Source organism: Trichosurus vulpecula, chromosome 3, assembly GCF_011100635.1.
Source record: "Trichosurus vulpecula isolate mTriVul1 chromosome 3, mTriVul1.pri, whole genome shotgun sequence".
NCBI classification, from domain to species: domain Eukaryota; kingdom Metazoa; phylum Chordata; class Mammalia; order Diprotodontia; family Phalangeridae; genus Trichosurus; species Trichosurus vulpecula.
Genome location: NC_050575.1, coordinates 98979901 through 99001036, shown reverse-complemented (window position 1 = coordinate 99001036; position 21136 = coordinate 98979901). Strand labels below are relative to the sequence as shown.

The following is a 21136-nucleotide window of genomic DNA, read 5'->3' as shown; positions in this document are numbered from 1 at the left end:
TGGCATTTCGTCCCCAGACCGGATATGGGTGGGGAGATACGCTGAGCACGCTAAGACCCGGTGCCAAGGGACCAATCCCGAGGCACAGCGGCCCACCCTGGCGGCCCATCAGCCAATGGACAGAGATGTTCCCAGATTCCCCTCGTCCGAACCAATCCTAAATGCAGGCAGAGTGGGCGGTTACTGCATCCTGCAGTCACAACAATCAAAGAGGCCCCGGAAGGCGACGTCGCGTATAGCCGCATATACTGGGGCTGCGGGGGCAATGGGGAAGGGGCGGGGGGGGGGGGGGGGGGGGGGGGCGGTATGGAAGCTGTTCGCCGCGGGTGGAAGAGGTTTGATGCAGAGAGCGTGAGTTTCGCGCATGCGTACGGCCTCCCGCACCTGCGCGATGACGTAGAGCAGCGTGCCGGGAAGCCCCACCCCGCTCCGCCCTTATAGCCACGGCCTCAAAGCGCGCGCGCCATTGTGTGGCTGGGATTCGGCCGCCGTTGTTCCTTCGTCCTCTGTTGGTGTTGTCTTGTTCTCCTTTCTTTCCTTTTCCCCCTTCTCTCTTTCCTTTTCTGTCCCTACCTTCCTACCACCTCACCCCTGCAGCCACCTCCTTTTCCCCCCTCCCACCAGCGGAAATGCCGCGCGTCTACATTGGGCGCCTCAGCTACCATGTCCGCGAGAAAGACATCCAGCGTTTTTTCAGTGGCTACGGGCGCCTGCTGGAAGTCGACCTGAAAAACGGGTGAGCGCGCGGCCTGGACGCCCTGGCTCTCGCGGTGTCTCTTGGGGTGAGGTGGGGCGGGGTGTACATGTTGGGGGGGGGGGGGGGAAGAAGCGTCCGTCCGCGCCGCCGCGTGGCGGAGCTCGCTCTCAAAATGGCGGCGGCCCGACTGACAGGGGGCGGGGGAGGCCAGGGGGCGGGGCTGCACGTGCACCCGAGGGGAGGGGGCCTGACCGCCGCCGGCGTCCCCGCCCCCTTTCCCTCGGCCCAGATACGGTTTTGTGGAGTTCGAGGACTCCCGCGACGCCGACGATGCCGTTTACGAGCTGAACGGCAAGGACTTGTGCGGAGAGCGAGTGATCGTGGAGCACGCCCGGGGCCCCCGCCGGGACCGCGACGGCTATAGCTACGGCAGCCGCAGTGAGTCCAGTTCCGCGCGTGCCGCGACGCCTCGGGGGGAAAGGAGGGCGGGAGGGGGGGGGCGGGCAGGCAGGCAGGCAGGCAGGCTAGCGAGGGTCAGGCAGACCGCGGTGGCTCCCCCTGGCGGGGAGGGGAGGCGGGGCGGGGACTCAGCACAAAGGAGCCAGGCGCTCTTAGTCACCCGGGCCTAGGGCAGGGGCGGGGAGAGGGGAGAGCCAGAATTGCCTCGGTGCGTGGGGCTTGCCCAGAGCACCGCTGTCCCAGCTCTGCCCCGAGGACAGCTCCGTACAGAGGAGCCTCGGGCTGATTGTCAACCACGGACAGGGGGAGGGGTGGGGGGAGAACCCCGAGGAGATCGGGGGCATAGCAGACACGCACCTCTGCATTCCGCCTTTCGGTAAACTGTAAGAGCTTGGAACTGACCCCAGAAAGGCAGCGCCGGAACCAGTTCCGCTGGCGGGGGTGTAAACACCCGCAGAGGTGCGCTCCCCGGCTCGCAGTGCCCTAGATGCAGATGTCTGCAGGCAGATGCCCTTCAGAGAAGCAGAATTGGAGACACCGAGTTTGGGGGGCGGGGGGAGGCAGGCGTGCAGAGTTCTCCAGTTGACAGTCAATAAGCAGCTTCTCTAAACCGACTTAACGTTGCCTTAGTTTATTCAGATCGGGAGTTAGAGCTAGGGTTGTGCTGTAACTGAAGCGTGGTTGGGGCATGTTATGGGGGGAGGTGGTAGTTATTTGCTACTTAATTAAAATGTTAAATGTTGAAATTGTTGCATGTTGAATTCAAACTTTTTAACAAGTCCTTGATGTTTCAATTTGAAAGTGACCAATGGGGCTGAGGCTGTGTCCACTGAGGCTAAGATGACTGCCTTTCCTGATTGGCCTTGGCTTTTCCATACATTGTGTGACCCTTGCCCTATGACCCTTTGGCTGACCTTACCGGAAGCCATGACGACAGCAGCCTTTTGCCATTAGACGCAGGGTGATGGTGAGGATTCCAAGGGTTAGACAAAACTGGTTAATCTGAACTAGGTGACTGTTACCTTGCGTGTTTTGTGGCCAAACCACCACCAAAAACCTCACACTGTGATGTAAGTACTTAGTGTAACTAGTAAACATTTTTGTAAAATGTAGAAATGCATGTAATCAGTTAAGTTTTATATTTTACAATGTTCTGTAAAATAAAACTTAGCGAGGTAAATTGAATAAAGGAGCAGTCACTTTCTAACAGATTGTAGGAGAAATTTAGTAGGATTTTAGTTTATTTGACTTGCCCTTAATATAATGTATGGCAAATCACATATGTGTTGGAGGTTTAGCAAGATAAAAGCAAAGTCCTACTCCAGTAAATAAATTACTTTGTTTGTACTAACTTTCAAAAACATTTTGTGCTCTTAGCATTATGAAACACCTAACTATTCATTTATGTGATAAAGGTGGTGGAGGAGGAGGATACAGCAGTCGCAGAGCCACTGGCAGAGATAAATATGGACCACCTGTTCGAACAGAGTACAGACTGATTGTAGAAAATCTTTCTAGTCGTTGCAGTTGGCAGGATTTAAAGGTATGTGTAATTGTTTTAAAGGTACTCCTACTAGTGTATGTTAGAAAGTAAGTATTCTGATGAAAGCAGTTTGTATTTTGAAATATTTACTTTAAAATTAAGTAATTTTGTATTAGATTTCAGAAACTAACTAGACTGTTCTTGATAATAGGATTTCATGAGACAAGCTGGAGAAGTAACATATGCAGATGCTCACAAAGAACGCACAAATGAAGGTGTAATTGAATTTCGTTCCTACTCTGACATGAAACGTGCTTTGGATAAATTGGATGGCACAGAAATAAATGGCAGAAATATAAGGCTCATTGAAGATAAGCCACGGACAAGCCATAGGAGATCATATTCTGGAAGTAGATCTAGGTAATTTAAGTCATTGGTTACAATTAAGACCAACTTTCATACGCAGTCAATTAAGATTTCACATATTATTGTAGAAAGTGCACTGTTTCTTAGAGTCAGAACTAAGGTTCTTAGTCTATGTCGTGATATAGAAGAGACTACCTAAAACTTCAGGTAATTTGCTTTATGTATCATGTAACTTGGTGATGAGTTATTATCCTTAGTTTTTGCAGCATTAGTTATTGGTGGTGAAGTTATTATTAGATAAGTGTTTCCTTGGGGATGATAATCATCGATAGTTTGAATACCAATTTAAAAATCCTTAACGAGATTTCGTTGTATAAAGGAATGAAAAAGCATTTATTTGTTCCTTACTGTATGCAAATGCATGGGATGGGAGGTGGTGGTACAAAGAGAAAAATAGTACAGACCTTGCTTTATTTCTAGGTCCCGGTCTAGGCGAAGGTCTCGAAGTAGGAGTCGAAGAAGCAGCCGAAGTAGATCCCGTAGTGCCTCAAAAAGTCGCTCAAGGTAAGGGATGTTTTTTGTTGTTTGGCTGTTTTTTGAAGTCCTGGCCTGTTTATAGTCATAAAGTAGCGTGCATGATAAATTTTTATAATTTATCTCTTTTCAAGATCCAAATCTAGGTCTCGAAGCAAAGATCATTCACGTTCCCGATCTAAAGGCAGGAAGTCTAGATCAAAGAGCAAATCTAAGGCCAAGTCCGATCGAGGCTCTCGCTCTCGTAGCAGATCCAAGGCAAAGTCGGAGAAGTCACACAGTAGGTCCAGGTCTCCGTCTCCTAAAGAAAATGGAAAAGGAGAAACAAAGTCAAAATCAAGATCAAGAAGCCAGTCTCACTCCAATTCACCACAACCTCCTCCACCATCAAAGGCTCGTTCTGAGTCTCCTCCAGTCAAAAGGGCTACATCAGTATCTCACTCTAGATCCCGGTCACGGTCGAGATCTAGTTCAAGAGATTAAAAGTCCTGAACTCCTTTGCACACTTACGGAACACTTTCTTACTTGCCAGGCAAATTATTCTGTGATGTTAGTACTTCCAATGTTGGCCTCTTCTCAGGAGAAAGCCTGAACACAGGGGCATAAAGGTTTGATTTGGAAGCAAAATTAATGGGGAGGAAATGAGGCTCTAGAGAAATGGTGACACAAAGCAAGCAAAGACCCCCTTTTGTAGAAATTAAGCTCTTTGATTTTATAGTATTCCAGCAGTAATAACTTTTGTAGAGATTAGGCTTACTTATGATTTTTTAGCCATTTCAGCAGGATCTGCTGTTGAATGAAGTTTTCTTTTTAAAGTATTAAACTCTCAAAAACGCTTTAAACTTTTAAAGCTTTGGAGAGGACTCAGTTTTGTTTTGTTTTTTAATTATGTTCAAGTTACAAATAATCCTGAGTTGTATTAAGGGTTTGCTACCAAGGGAATGAAAGCCACAGGTCAATATTAAATGGCTTTTGAGCAGTTTTGTCTGGTATCTATTTTTTTTTTTTTTTTTTTTTTTTTTTTAAAAAAATGAACTGTGTTGTGTGTGGTTAAGTGTAAAATTAGGCAAACCTCAAATCAGCAATAAATTCAATTTGGTATACCATTGTATTTCCATGTTATTAATTAAAATTTGGTAAAGTAAGTCACTTCCCACCCCCTACTTTTCTTTTTTTTCCCACATCAGAAACAAAAGGTCTTTGTAGGCAGTCTTGCATAATGCAGGAAATACAGTAAAGATGTGTTATAACTTGAGGTTTGCTAGTGCCCCAGGTGAATGACGTTCCAAATATTTTTGGATAGTTCTTAATTACCACCATTTTCTGGTAGTGGTCAGTGTCATTAACATCAGATATTTAGTTGCAGGATTGCAACTTGAACAGGAACAGCAGCAGCAGCTATTCCTTAGTCTTCCACTATATTCAGAATGGGATGTGTAAACATTTAAGTTATCTTTTTGGGGTTAACAATTACTTTTGTAAAACTGGAGGTTAGAAAATCCAATTAAGTTGGAAAATAGGGACTTAGACCTATTATTTCCCCTTAAAATGGGAACTCCTAAATGAGGAAACTTGGTATACTGATATAGGTAGGCAACTTAGTGTTAGACAATTCCCTTGAACACTGAGGTTAATTGACTGTATCTGGCTGTCTTTGCTTAGCCATGCTGCCTCCAGTTTTGTTAAGTTTCAAAAATAAAACCCCACCCAGCTATCTCCTTTTAGTTAAGAGAATTTGATAATGTGCAATTAGAGTTTCCGTGTAAATTTTATACAATGTAGGGGTTTCTTAATGGTAATTCCAAACCTCTGCTATCCTCATCAACTTTTCAGTTTCACTCCTAGTAACATGAAACTTGAATTCACATTTATGATAACTACATTTAGATTAGTTTGGAGTATATACATATATGATCGAGATCTTACATGCTTCTAAGTACTTAACTTTCTGTGCGAAGATAAGAAATTGGAAGTTAGCCAAATGTTTGTCAACTGAACAAGGGGGAACTAGTAATTTCTAGGATGCATACACAAAGTTTTTATTACCTTGACACTTAAAACTGAGACTTTCCCTCAGCTCTATTCACAAGTCAGCAGAATATTGATTTCAGTGGCTTAGAAGAGTAGTTCATAAAACAGGTCCACAGTAGTGCAATGAATGAAGACAAATGTCAAGACTGAGGTTTTTAATTGATTCATTGTTAAAATGTATGCAAAGTAAAATGGAGGTAATCAGATGAGCATAGCGCAAAGATTCAACGTTCTAGTTGCGTTGCTGGCAGGATAACACAATTTGGGTAGTTTTTTTTTTTTTTAGATTGGAAAAAAAATGAAGTCAGCCTAAAAAAAATTATAAAATCCATTTTTTTTTATCACATCAGAATAATTTGTGAGGTTGATGTTGAAAGATCTGACAAAAAATTGCCAAAAACTTTGAATCAGAAAAATGAGTGGTGGACCGACTATGAGAGGACTGGTCCAGTTAATTTATCTAAAGATAGAAACTGTCTAGGAGTTGGGCTTTTAAAACCTAACTTCAGAAGTCTGTTGTTCTTGAGGAACTTTGCCTTCTGAAGTATCTTAGAGATTGTAATAGAGGTCATTTAATTTGCTGCCAAGACACAACGAGGTGCAAAAATACTGGTGTTTTAACTTGTGATAACTAGGTTTTCCTTGTAAGTGTTAGAAAATGAGCTGCTTGTTTGGTTAATTTTTTTAGGTGTTTACTACAATAAAAGATGTCTTTTTTCATTTATAGAAAAGCTAGCTAGATTCAGTAAGATTAGAGGATAGTAGCTGTCTACTATTTTTACACATACTAGTGACCAGAAGTAAATGGTTGAGTGTACTATCTCTTGGGCACTAAGCTAAAATAAAAACCATAAAATAGCTCACCTTTGGCCTTTGTGGATTCATTCTTTGAGGAACATGGCTAGAATTTTTTTTTTCTCAAGCTAAGAGTAGTTTTGGGGTGGATGAAATTGGCTTTTCAAAATTTCCAAGGCAAGGTGGTCCTTCATTTGGGCTTTACTTTTTAAAAATTAAACCACAGTATATAGCAATATTAGCATGCTTGGATATTGTTGACTACTGCCTTGGCTATATAGATAACTGTTTAGCTGTATTATCAAATAAAAATTTTTTCAGTAACTACAAAGCCTACTGCATTTATTGAATTATTCTGGTCATATTAACATAAACATAACTTGTTTAATGATTCCAATTAGGTTAGTTTTCATAGTATTACAAATATTTTCTCTGTCATATAGTGGGTAATAGAAGAATCCTCCAGAAATTGTGATTGTGACAAACCAACCTTATGTGTAAACTGCATGTCATCCCACCTGAGATGAAATTTAGAAGTCTGGTAAATCTTAATGTCAACTGAAAGGTGAAGGATTTAGACTAGATGAATTGGTAAGTCTCCTGAAAAGGAATAAACATTGACATATTTGCCAAATCTTACTAGGGACGATGGAATGGGGAAGCCGAGACAAGTGGGATCCAGTTTCCTGCTTCCCTCAAGCCACGGGTATGGGTTTGTTACCTTTGTAAGGGACCGACCTGCACTGGACTCCCTGCTTTACCAAACAATCCCTCTGACCCCTTAGTTCATTTATCTATAAAATGAGGGAATTGGACTAGTTCAGAGATGTCAAACGGGGCCCATTGAAAAGCTCCCAAATGTCAGTGAGTTGAGCACCGGTCCTGGAGTCAGGAGGACCCGAGTTCAAATTCAGCCTCAGACACTTGACACACTAGCTGTGTGATCTTGGGCAAGTCACTTAACCCCAATTGCCCTGCCTCCCCCCCCCCAAAAAAAAAAACTCCCAAATGCAACTGGAACTACATAAGAATATAATGGAGAAACATTTAACAAAGTAAAAATAGTGCATAGATATGTTAATAGGTTTTCTAAGTATGTAGCCAGCAGAAATCCTTATGTACAGTTTTCTTGTGCCCATTTCTACTAAAGACCACTGGACTAGTTGATTTTAAATGAAAAGATCCCTAAAACTTAACCATCTGGGTCCTTTTCTTTCAATATCATTAGTGCCAAAGTAGTTAAAAGGGAGGGCCAAACTCAACTTTTCAAGGTCAAATTAGGGTGTTTCATTTCTCTGCAGTGCTAAGTCACAAAGGTAACCAATACAACATTGTCCCAGTTGCCCATGGTATCCTTGTTTTTCAATTGTAATTAAACTGATTTTTATACATTGATTTTGAACTAAGTACAGTCTAAAAGGTCATAAAACTGCTGTCCAATTATGTTCAGTTGTGTCCAACTGACTTCATTTGGGGTTTTTTGGGCAGCAGTACTGGAGTGGTTTGCAGTTTGCCATTCCCTTCTCCAGCTCATTTTTACAGATGAGGAAAACTGAGGCAAACAAGGTTAAGTGACTTGCCCAGGGTCACACAACTAGTAAGTGAGGCCCAGTTTGCACCCAGGAAGACGAGGAAGTTGGAGCGGGTTAGCCTTAAGAAGGCAGAGTAATTTGATTTACCCAAATACTAAAGGTCGAAAGAGAAACCAGGTTTTTGGTTTAGAAAAGACTAGAAGAAGGGCTTAAGCTGTAGGGTTTAGGGTTGATTGACCATCATAGTCTGCTTTTAAATATCTGAGTGCATTGTGGAGAGGTGTATTATCCATGCCTGCAAATGCTGAAGTAGAATTGCCAAGCCGTGTTTTACATGTAGATAGTCCTCTCGCTTTATGGACTTCATTTGAGCCCTCAAAAACCTTGGAGGCATTTTCATTTGATTGAATTTGCCTAGCATTCCTAAATTTAATTCCTATTAATCATTCTAATTAATGGGGCTGAAAACTAGCTTTATCCTGCTCCTGCCCTGTTTTCAAATGGGTTTTCAGTGTTAAAGGACCTGGATTCAAATCTCACAATTTGACCTTGAGTGAGTCATTTTCACCTCTCTGGACCTTAATTTCTCTATCTTTAATATGAGTTGATGGGATTAGACGGTCTTCCAGCTCTAAATCTATGATCCTATAATCTTCACATTAAGTCACCAAGTTCCTTCTTAGGGCCTTTTGTATCTATTCTATCCTATCTTGACTGCTCCTGCCTTAGCCTCATACCTTGGGATGATGGTCTTGGTGGCATCATTAATGTGCCCAAAATAGCTGAGATGAATGGTTTTCTAATATTCTTCAGTTACCTGCCCTGAGTCCTTTTTTAATTTGTAAGGCTTTACTTTGACAGCAAATAATAGAGGTGATAGTGTTTCTTGTTGCATATCGTTAAGTGATTTTTCCTGTTTGTAGACCAAAATAAGACACAGATCTCCTTAACTTGGCTTCCAAGGCCCTCCACAATCTAACTCCAGCTCTAGTTCACCTTTCCAGATGTTTTTTTTTTTAACTTGGCATGTGCTAAACTAGCCAAACTGGGCTATTAGCTTCATTGAGCTCTTCCAAGTCCTCTGGCACTCATGAAAGCTTCTTTACTCCAAAGCTGGAATACTTCTAGGTAGTAGTGAATCCATATTGATACCTCACACTTCTGTTTCGTAAATCATACCTGGGTATACATCTCCTTCAGTTAGCTCTTAGAGGGCCAGATTTGTCTTGTCTTTACATCTTTAGTACCTTGCATGTAAGCGGACATTTAGACATTTGAATTTAATCTGACATAAACTTTTCCAAACCAAGGACCCACAAAAAATCGTAGGCTACTGTAATAAAAAGCAACCTAAATTAGGGTAGGAGGAAAGAATATAAAACATTTAAATTAGCTTCTTTAAAATTGATAGGGAGTATAAATACACCAAATAATTTTTTGAATACCTAAACTGTGTCATATGTTCAGTTTAGAGAACAGTGAGCAAGATGGACTGAAACCAGTAAGATAAAATTATTTGTACCTAGGACTAGTAAGAAAAGGAAGAATGAAACAGATGAGTGCAAAATTGGACTCAGTAAACTGAGGTAAGTTGGTTTTGTGTATGTTTAGTATTAACTTGGTAAATAAAGGAAGATTTTTTGTGTGTGCCAGAAAGGACTGCTTTTATTTTCCAATGTCAACATTTATTTTTCTAATTAAGTAAGTTGATGTGTTTTGTCATAAAGCAATGTGCTAATGTGAATTGAGATAGATATTTAGTAAGTGTGCTAAATCTTAGAGGGCTTACTTAGACTTGGAGAACTATTCAGCCTTTAATGTATCAGCAAATAACCAAAAAGATGTTGAGTAGCTAGCTGGTTTGTTGTTGTTGTGGCAAAAGGAAAGAGGGGAATGCTTCTTGTACCAACTTTGCTCCATGAGAGGTGGACACTAGCCTATTCTGAGAGCCTATGCTAAGAAATTGTTGAGACCAGGAGAACCTGTGTCCTTTATCACCCACTCCTTTTAGGACCTAGATGATTTTTCTTCCTTTCATGCTTAACAGTGAGAACCCAAGGATAGCCCAATGCAACCCTTCCCCTTCCTCTGTTCTAAGACTCCAAATGCCTCATTATTAACCAACTGTTGTGTTAATGTGATTAAAATCTTCCCAGACCATTCAATAGGCTCAGATGGAGCTAGTTAAGGGAAGCTTGATTAGGAGAGGTTTGACTGTAGGCAAGGGATTTACTAGGTGCAAAGCCCCAGGCCCACACCCTAATTAAGGTCACAAGAGGTGTGAAGCCCTTGGGCCCTAAGAAGAATACATATATACTCAGAAGATACCCATTGAAGAGTGAGAATTCAGGAGTCAGAAGAGAAGCCAGAATTCAGCCCAAGGAGAAGGAGTAAGAACTCTGAGTTGACATTGCTGCAGAGAGAGTGCAGAGCAGAGAGTGGAAACCAGGGAGCTGTGGAGACCAGAGAATTGAGACGGGGAGAGAATGAAGGCAAACAGACAGGATTTATGAGTGTTTATGGGGAGGCCCCAGCAGTGGGGAAGGTTACAGGACAACTTGGGTCCCTGCTGTGATACTGTACTTTAAGTTTTTTGCTATTACAATGAAGTGGACTTATTGGTTTGGGTATATAATTGCTATATCGAATTGGAGTCATTGGTTTTGGGATTTGATCCTCTGGTGTTTGAATAAATGTTTTACTACTACTGCCTTCTATATGGAGAGTCTCATATATCCTGCAATACAGAACTATATAGGCATAATCACAAACATCATAGATGTTGTGTTTGTTGCCTTAATGGTACACCAACACATTTGAAATTATTAATATTTTTCATACTGTAAGTCCCATTATTGGGCATTGTAAGTATCTCTGTTCGTAAAAATCACAGATTTAGAGCTGGAAGGAACTTTAGAGACCATTGAGTCCAACCTCTTCAGTACAATCTGTTTCTACCTTTGTCGGAATTTATGATAAGTGTGCTGTCAAATGCATGCTCCCAACAGTATGACTATACTTACATTTTCAGCCTGTACCACTCTACAGAGCAATGAGTTCCTTAGTTTTAGACTTTTTTTGTATTGAACAAAAAAGCCACAATTTTTTACTCAATTGGTAGACTATACCAAATAAAATAATAGTAATTCCAACAAAGCCAAGTTCAGTTACATAAAAATTTTGCATACATGAACGATTTGATCAGGTAGGAAATAGAATTTCTCTGAACCCTGTAGGCTTCCAATTATTTAACTTATCTTTCCAATTATTTTCTTTAACAAGCATTTTTTTCCTCTTTCCCACTTCTTCTCTACCCAGTTAAAGAGCAGTAAAATCTTTGTGACACTCATTCATAGTCAGATAAAACAAATTCTTGCATTGGCTATCTCTGGAAAAGTATGGTCTCAGTCTGCATTCTTGAATCCAGGAAGTGGGTAGCATTCATTAGTCCTTTGGAATCATCTTTGGTCTTGGCATTGATCAGAGTACTTTTAAACCCTTCAAAGGTTTTTATCTTTTTAAAATCTTTTTAATAGTATTTTTTATTACATGTAAAAACAATTTTCAACATTCTTTTTTTAAATAAGATTTTGAGTTCTAAATTTTCTCCCTCTTTCCTCCTTTCTCCTCTCTCCAAGATCACCAGCAATCTGATATAGGTTTATACATGTGCAATCATGTGAAACATTTCCATGTTAGTCATGTTGTAAAAGAAGAAACAGAACAAAAGGGAAAAAACAAAGTGAAAACAGTATGCTTTGATCTGCATTCAGACTCCATCAGTTCTTTCTCTGGATGTGGATAACATATTCCATCATGAGTCTTGGAATTGCCTTGGATCATTGTATTGCTGAGAAGAGCTCAGTCATTCATACTTGATCATTGCACAACGTTGCCATTATATTGTACAATGTTTTCCTGATTCTGCTCACTTCACTCAGCATCAATTCTTGTAATCACTTCACCAGGTTTTCCTGGTAATCCTGCTCATCATTATGTATAGCATAATAGTATTTATTCCATTACATTTATATGTCATAACTTGTTCAGCCATTCCCCAATTCATGGGCATCCACTCAATATCTAATTCTTTGCTACTACAAAAAGAGCTGCTGTAAATATTTTTGTACAAATAGGTCCTTTTCTCTTTTTTATGATCTCTTTGGGATACAGACCTACTAATGGTAGTGTTGGATCAAAGCATATGCACAGTTTGATTGCCTTTTGGGCATAGTTCCAAATTGCTCTCCAGAATGGATAGTTCCAAATCAGTTCACAACTCCACCAACAATGCATTAGTGTCCCAATTTCCCCAATATTTATCATTTTCCTTTTCTCTTATATCCTTTTCTCTTATCTCATGTGAAGTGGCACCTATGAGTTGTTTTAATATGCATTTCTCTCATCAATAGGTGCAACAAGGCATTTTTCATATGACTATAGATAGCTTTGATTTCTTCATCTGGAAACTGCTTGTTCATATTTGACCATTTATCAATTGGAGAATGATTTGTGTTCTTATAATTTGACTGAGTTCTCTGTATATTTGAGAAACAAGACCTTTATCAGAGACACTTGCTATAAAAATTGTTTCCCAGCTTTCAGCTTTTCTTCTAATCTTGGTTGCATTGGTTTTGTTTGTGCAAAACCTTTTTAATTTAATATAATCAAAATTATCCATTTTGTATTTCATAATGCTCTCTATCTCTTGTGTGGTCTTAAATTCTTCCCTTCTCCGTAGATCTGACAGGTAAACTAGTCCCTGCTCTCCTAATTTGCTTATTGTATTACCCTTTATGTCAAAGTTGTTTATCTTTACAATATTATTGTGTTATAAGTTGTTCTCTGCTTCTGCTCACTTCACTCTACGTCAGTTCATATAGCTAATCCCAGATTTCTCTGAAACTGTCCTTTTCATAATTTCTTATATCACAATAACGTGCCATTATATTCATGTACCATAATTTGTTCAGCCATTCCCCAGTTGATGGGCATCCCTTTAGTTTCTAGTTCTTTGCCATCACAGAAGGGTTTACTATAAATATTTTTGAATATATGGATTCTTTACCTCCTTCCTTGTTTACCTTGGGATATAGGCCTAGTAGTGGTATCAATGGGTGAAAGAGTTTGTACAGTTTAGTTTCGCAGCATACTTCCAAATTGCTTTCAAGAATACTTGGACTTATGATTAATGTGAAAATAGGTTTAATATGAATGTACATGTAGAGCCTATATCAAATTACACACTGTCTTGGTGTGGGGGGAGGGGAGAGATGGGGGAGAAAATTTGGAACTCAAAATCTTATGGAAGTGAATGTTGAAGACTAAAAGTAAATAACTAAATTATATACATATATATATATATAGAGAGAGAGAGGTATATATGCGTATATATATGTATGTGTGTATATACATATACATAACATGCATATATATATACATGTGTGTGTGTATATATATATATGTGTGTGTGTGTATATCTATATATCAAAAGAATAGTTGGACTAACAGCTCCACCAATCTTATTTTCTCACACCCATTCCAACATTTGCCATCTTCCTTTTCTGTCAACTTTACCAATCTGATGGTGGTAAGGTAAACACCCCCAGAGTTGTTTTTATTTGCATCTCTATTAGTGGTTTGGAGCATTTTTTTCATATGACTGTTGAGGGCTTATGATTTCTTTCTTTGAAAACTGCCATTCATTCATGAACTTTGACAATTTGTCAGTTTCAGAATGGCTCATATACATTAGAATAATTTCCTTATATATCTTGGAAACGAAGCCTTTATCAGAGATACTTAATGTAAAGATTTTTTTTTCCCTCAGTGAAATGTTTCCTTCCTAATTCTAGCTATATTAAATTTGTTCGTATGAAACCTTTTTAACTTTATGTAATCAAAATTGCCCATTTTGTCTTATGTGATAGTCTCTACCACTTGTTTAGTCATAAATTCTTTCCATATCCATAGATCTAAAAGGTTATTTCTTCCTTGCTCCACTAATTTACTTATTATGTCACCATTTATGTCTAAATCATGTACCCATTTGAGCTTATACTAGTAAAGTGTGTGAAGTATTGGCCTATAAATAGTGTCTGCTAGACTACTTTGCAGTTTCCCCAACAGTTTTTGTCAAGTAATGAGTCCTTTGGGTTTATTGAACAAAACACCACTAAGTGTGCAGCTTATGTGTGTTATGTTCAGTAGACCCAAAGATCCCAGCTACTGAACAACTTTTCAGTTTTTTAACCAGTTCCAAGTAATTTTAGTAGGGCTTTATTAAAATCTTTTGTTTTTACCTCACCTAGCTTTCCCTTTTAAAAAAAGAAAAAGGAGGGAAATTTTTGAGCAAAAAAAAAATCAATTGTTGAAAAAAATCTGACATTACAGGTAACGATCTGCACCTGAAAACACCTACCATTATGAAAGAGTTGGGGGAGGTATCTTTTCATTTTCCTTCTAATTTTGTTGACTTTACTGAAACAGTTCCAATTATTTTGTGATTATTTTTCTTTTCTTTGTTATAGTTATTGCATCTATTTGTGTAGATGTTTTTTCTTTGTTCTACTTAATTTTCCATCAGTTTATGTAAATCTTTTTATGCTTCTCTGTATTCATCATATTCATCATTTCTCACAGGACAGTAAATTACATTCATGTACCAGTTTAGCCATTCACCAATTGATGGTAGCATCTGCTTTATTTCCTGTTTTTTGCTACCACAAAAAGTGCTGCTGTAAATATTTTGCTGTACACAAACACACATACACGTGCATAAGTATATACACGTATGCATGTGTGTATATATATGTATGTATGTGTACACATACATATATATGACTTCTCTGGGGTATGTGACCAGCAGTAGAATCACTGGATCAAAAGTTATAGGCATTTTAGCCACCTTGTTTTTCTTTATATTAAGAAAAAATAAGATTTTATTGATGTCATCTGTTTCTGACATCATGATTGTCATCCCAAAAATTCCTCCTTATCCCAGAAACCTATCTCATATAGCAAAAATGACCTGAAAAGGGACAATGTTAGAGGGTTTGTAGAAAGACAGTTACAATAATACATTGTTGGTGGAGCTGTGAAATGGTAAAACCATTTTGGAAGGCAATTTGGAATTATGCAAATAAAGTGCCTAAAAGGTTCATACCCTTCGAACCCTTGGAAGAATACCCCCAAATACTCTTATAGAAGCATTTTAGTAACAGTGAAAAATGGGAAACAAAGTAAATATTTATCAACTGTGGAATGGCTAAACAAACTGTGGTACATAAATATGATGGAATATTACTATGCTGTGAGAAATCACATATGTGATGAACACAGAGAAGCACAGAAAGACCTTTATGAACTGATGCAGAGTGTTTTTGGCAAGGCAATGGAATTAAATGACTTGCCCAGGGTCACACAGCTAGTAAGTGTCAAGTGTCCGGATTTGAGCTCAAGTCCTCCTGACTCTAGGGCTGGTACTCTATCTGCTGTGCCACCTAGCTGCCTCTGTTTTGGTTTTTAATATGATTAATTATGTTGATTATTTTCCTTATGTTGCATTGCTTTGCATTGCTGTTATAAATCTCCCTTGGTCATAATGAATTAATTATTGTCTCTAATTTTTGTCTTATCTTGCTATAGTCCGACAGGATTTTGCTTGAAGTTTTTTAGTCAATATTCATTAATGATGTTGGGCTATAGTTTTCCTTCTCTGTTTTATCTTTCCATGGTTTAGGTATTGAGATTATAATCACCTCATAAGAGGATTCTGAGAGAGTGTTTTCTTTCTCAATTCTTGAGAATAATTTGTGAAGTATAGGTACTAATTTTTCCTTAAAAGTTTTATAGAATTCTCCTGTGAATCCATAAGGATTAGGAGTTTTTTTCCTTTGGTAGTTCCTTTACACCTAGATCTATTTCCTTTTCTGAAATTGGGTTATTTAAGATCTCTATTTGATCTTCTAATAGTTTGGGTATTTTATGTTTTTAAGGTCTTCCTCTATTTGTTTTATTAGCAGGTAACTGTACATAATATATTCTGATTATTCTTATTTCTTCTGATTTTGCTATGATTTCATCTTGCTCATTTGCCATTTTATTGAGTTAATTTTATGCCTGCTTTTTAATTGGATTAAAGATTTATCAAATTTATCAGTCTTTTCAAAGAACCAACTTTTAGTTTTATCATTTCTGTTCTTTTTATTTATAATTTATCAATGTCCTTTCTAATTTTTAGTATTTCCTCTTTTGTGCTTATTTTAGCTTTATTTGTTGATTTTCTGACTTTTAAAAATGTATGATCAGTTCATTAATCCTCTCTCTTTCTATTTTGTTAATGTATGTTTGTAAGGATATGATTTTTCCCCTCAGGATATGATTTCTCCATCTCAGAAATTTTGGTATATTGTTTCACTATTTTCATTTTCTTTCATTTAATAATTCATTGGTTCTATGATTTGTTCTATCACCCACTCATTATTTAGTATTTCATTGTTAAGTCTCCATCTTGGTCTGTGTCTTTTGTTTGTGGTCTCTGAACCAACTCTTTTTATTGTGATATGGTCTGTAAAGGACCAAACGATTTCTGCTTTTTTACGTTTGTCTGCAATATCTCTGTGCCTTAACACATGGTCAGTTTTTGTAAAAGTTCCATATGGTGCTGAGAAATAGTCATATTTTTTTTTCAGTCCCATTTAGAAGATGTCATAAACCTTGTGACACTAGTTTCCCCAGGAATTTGTTCAGTTCCATATTTTCCCTTTTGTTTATCTTTCTGTTTACTTATCCAAAACTGAGAGATGAATATTAAAGTCTCCTGTCACGTCGTTTTACTGTCTTTGCCTTCTTATACCTCAATTAATATTTCCTTTATGAATTTGGATACTAAGATATTTGGAGAGTATAAGTTTATTACTGATTATTAGTTTGTATCCATGGTCCCTTTCAATATAATATTGTTTCCTTTTATATTTCTTTTTATTTTTTGAACATCTGTTTTTGCGTTGTCGAATACCATGATTACATTCCTGCTTTTTTTGTATTTACTTGATGCATAGTAATTTTCTCCGATCTCCTTAGTTTTATTTTGTATGTTTTTGTTTTTTAAATATGTTTCATTTAAGCAATAGATTGTAGGATTTTGTTTTCTTAATAGATGTTTCACTTTTTTGTTTCATTGGATTGTTTGATCCATTCACATTTAAAAGGGTTTTTTTACATCTTTTTCTAATTATTTTTACTCTGAACTTAAGAAATAAAACAAGCATTTCTATAACAAAATGGAATAGAAAAAAAAAAGGATTGCACCTGAAACTGTAGGTTTATTATATATAGCTTGCTATTCCTTTTAAATAAACAACCAAGTTCTTGTGTAACTTTCTTTTTCCCCCTCCTTCCCTGCCCCGCCCCCCATGGCTACCATTAGATACAAATATGTATATGTATGTATATAAATATACATATGTTTGTATATATAGGTCAGTTCTTTCTCTGGATGAAAACAGCATCTTCCTTCAAATGACCTTTGCAATTAATTTGGGTATTTATAATAGTTAGGATGACTTGGTCACTCAAAGTTATACTTAAAACAGTATTGGTGTTATTGTGTACAATGTTCTCTTGGTTCTGTTCATTTTGCTCTTCATTATTTCATGCATATTTTTTCCATATATTTCTAAGATCATCGCGCTCATCGTTTCTTATAGCAGAGTAATATTCCATCACGAACATATATGACAATTTGTTTAGCCATTCCCCAATTGATGGGCATTCCCACAATTTCTAGTTCTTTACCACCACAAAGAAAGTTTCTGTAAGTATTTCAGAGCATATAGGTTCTTTTCCTTTTTCCCAAATCATCCTGGGAAACAGACCTAACAGTGGTACTGCTGAGTCAAAGGGCATAAGCAGTTTAAGAATTCCTTGGGAAAAAAAAGAATTCCTTGGACATAATTCCAGATTGCTCTCCCAAATGGTTGGATCAGCTCACAGATACACCAACAATGAATTAAGGTGCCAATTTTTTCACATCCCCTCCAAAATTTGTCACTTTCCCCTTCTATCATTTTAGCCAACCTGATAGGTATAAAATGATATCTCAAGGTTGTTTTAATTTGCATTTCTCTAATCAATAATGATTTAGAGTGTTTTTTCATATGACTATAAATTGGTTTGATTTCTTCATTGAAAAACTGCCTGTTCATGTCCTTTGACCATTTATCAATTGGGGAATGACTCACATTCTCATAGATTTAACAAAGTTTTTTTATATATATTTGAGATATGAGACCTTTATCTGAGGAACGGTCAATAAAATATTTTTCCCAGTTTTCTGCTTTCCTTATGATCTTGGCTAAATTTGATTTGTACAAAAAAAATTTACTTTAATGTAATCAAAATTATTCATTTTACATCTCACAATGATCTCTATCTCTTGTTCATAAATTATTCATCTATCCATAAGTCTGATATGTAATATGTTCCATGTTCTTCAAATTTTCTTGTAATACCTAGGTTCATGTGTCCATTTTGACCTTATTTTGGTAAATGATATAAAATATTGATCTATGCTCAATCTCTGCCAGACTGCTTTCTAGCTTTCCCAACAATTTTTACCAAATAATGAATTCTTGTCCCCAAAACTTAAGTCTTTACATTTGTCAAACACTGTTACTATATTTGCTTCTATAAATTGTGTGTTTATTCTGTTCAACTGATCTACCTTTCTATTTCTTAGCTAGTACCAGATAGTTTTGATAATTACTACCTTAAAATATAGTTTAAGATCTGGTACTGCTAAAGCTTCTTTCTTTATATTTTTTTCATTAGTTCCTTTGATATTGTTGACCTTTTGTTCTTCCAAATGAATTGTTACTATTTTTTCTAGCTCTGTAAAATAATTTTTTGATGATTCAATTGGGATAGCATTGAATATATAGATTGATTTTGGTAAAATTGTCATTTTTATTACATTGGCCTGACTATATATGAACAATTACTATTTCTCCATTTATTTAAATCTGATTTTATTAATATAGTTTCTGGGTTTGTTTTGGCAGGTGTGCTCCCAGGTATTTTATACCATCTAGACTAGTTATTTTAAAAGGGATATCTCTAGCTATCTCTTCCTTCCTGATGGTGATATGTAAGAATGCTGATAATTTATGTGAATTTACTTTATATCCTGCTACTTTGGTGAAATTATAATTTCAATTAACTTTTTATTGAATCTTTAAGATTTTCCAAGTATATCATCAAATCATCTGCAAAAAAGGTAGTTTTATTACCTCATTCCCTATTCCAATTCCTTCTATTTCTTTTTCTTCTCTTACTCCTATTGCTAGGATTTCCAATACAATATTGAATACTATTGGTGACAATGAACATCCTTGTTTCACACTTGATCTTACTGGGAAGGCTTCTAGTTTATCCCTATTACAAATAATGCTTACTGATGGTTTTAGATAAATGCTTCTTGTCAATTTAAGGAAAAGTCTGTTTATACCTAAACTTTCAAGTGTTTTTAGTAGAAATGAGTGTTGTATTTTATCAAATGTTTTTTTCTGCATCTATTGATATAATCACATGATTGTTACTTTTATTACTGATATAATCAATCATATTAATAGTTTTCCTTATGCTCAACCATCCCTGCATTTTTGGTATGATCCCGTTTGGTCATAAAGTATAATCTTTGTAATGTATTGTTGTAATCTTTTAGGTAGTATTTTGTTTAGGATTTTTGGATCCATATTCAGTAGTAAATTGATGTATAGTTTTCTTCCTTTGTTTTTACTCTTCCTGGTTTAGGTACCAGAATCATATTTCTTTCATAAAAGGAGTTTGGTAGGGCCCCTCCTTTGGCTATTATTCCAAATAATTTAATATTGGAATTAGTTGTTGTTTTTTTTTGTTGTTTTTTTTATTTATTTAGTTTTCAGCATTGATTTTCACAAGAATTTGAATTACAAATTTTCTCCCCGTTTCTACCCTCCCGCCCACTCCAAGATGGCGTATATTCTGGTTGCCCTGTTCCCCAGTCAGCCCTCCCTTCTGTCACCCCACTCCCCTCTTCCCTTCCTTTCTTGTAGGGCAAGATAAATTTCTACACCCCATTGCCTGTGTGTATCTTATTTTCTGGTTGCATGCAAAAACTTTTTTTTTTGTTGTTTTCGAACATCTGTTTTTAAAACTTTGAGTTCCAAATTCTCTCCCTTCTTCCCTTCCCACCCACCCTCCCTAAGAAGTCAAGCAATTCAACATAGGCCACATGCATATCATTATGTATAACCCTTCCACAATACTCATGTTGTGAAAGACTAACTATATTTTGCTCCTTCCTAACCTATCCCCCTTTATTGAATTTTCTCCCTTGGTCCTGTCCCCTTTCGAAAGTGTTTGTTTTTGATTACCTCCACCCCCATCTGCCCTCCCTTCTATCATTCCCCCTTTTTTTTTTCTTCTTCCTCCTTTTTTCCTTGGGGTAAGATACCCAAATGAGTATGTATGGTATTCCCTCCTCAGGTCAAATTTGATGAGAGCAAGATTCACTCATTCCCCCTAACCTGCCTTCTCTTCTCTTCCTACAGAAGGGCTTTTTCTTGCCACTTTTATGTAAGATAATTTACCCCATTCTATCTCTCCCTATCTCCCTCTCTCAATATATTCCTCTCTCATCCCTTAATTTGATTTTATTTCTTTTAGATATCTTCCCTTCTTCAACTCACCCTGTACCCTCTCTCTCTCTCTCTCTCTCTCTCTCTCTCTCTCTCTCTCTCTCCCTCCCTCCCTCCCTCCCTCCATATACACACACACACACATACATACATATACACTCACATATACATATATATGCATAAAGATATATAGATATATGCATATTCCCTTCAGCTACCCTAATACTGAGGTCTCATGAATCATACACATCATCTTTCCATGTAGGAATGTAAACAAAACAGTTCAACTTTAGTAAGTCCCTTATGATTTCTCTTTCCTGTCTACCTTTTCATGCTTCACTTGATTCTTGTGTTTGAAAGTCAAATTTTCTATTCAGCTCTGGTCTTTTCACTGAGAAAGCTTGAAAGTCCTCTATTTTATTAAAAGCCCATATTTTGCCTTGGAGCATGATACTCAGTTTTGCTGGGTAGGTGATTCTTGGTTTTAATCCTAGCTCCATTGACCTCCGGAATATCATATTCCAAGCCCTTCGATCTCTTAATGTAGAAGCTGCTAGAT

General features: G+C 37.5%; 1 protein-coding gene across 1 annotated transcript; it reads left to right on the top strand.

The window, feature by feature from the left end:
* The first annotated feature begins 387 nt into the window (after positions 1–387).
* On the top strand, positions 388–4684 carry SRSF6 (serine and arginine rich splicing factor 6). The gene is made up of 6 exons (XM_036749664.1): positions 388–736; positions 987–1135; positions 2572–2699; positions 2851–3059; positions 3486–3569; positions 3674–4684. The coding sequence occupies exons 1-6, from the start codon at positions 630–632 to the stop codon at positions 4020–4022; spliced, it is 1026 nt and encodes a 341-aa protein (XP_036605559.1). The 5' UTR covers positions 388–629; the 3' UTR covers positions 4023–4684.
* The last annotated feature ends 16452 nt before the right edge of the window (positions 4685–21136 follow it).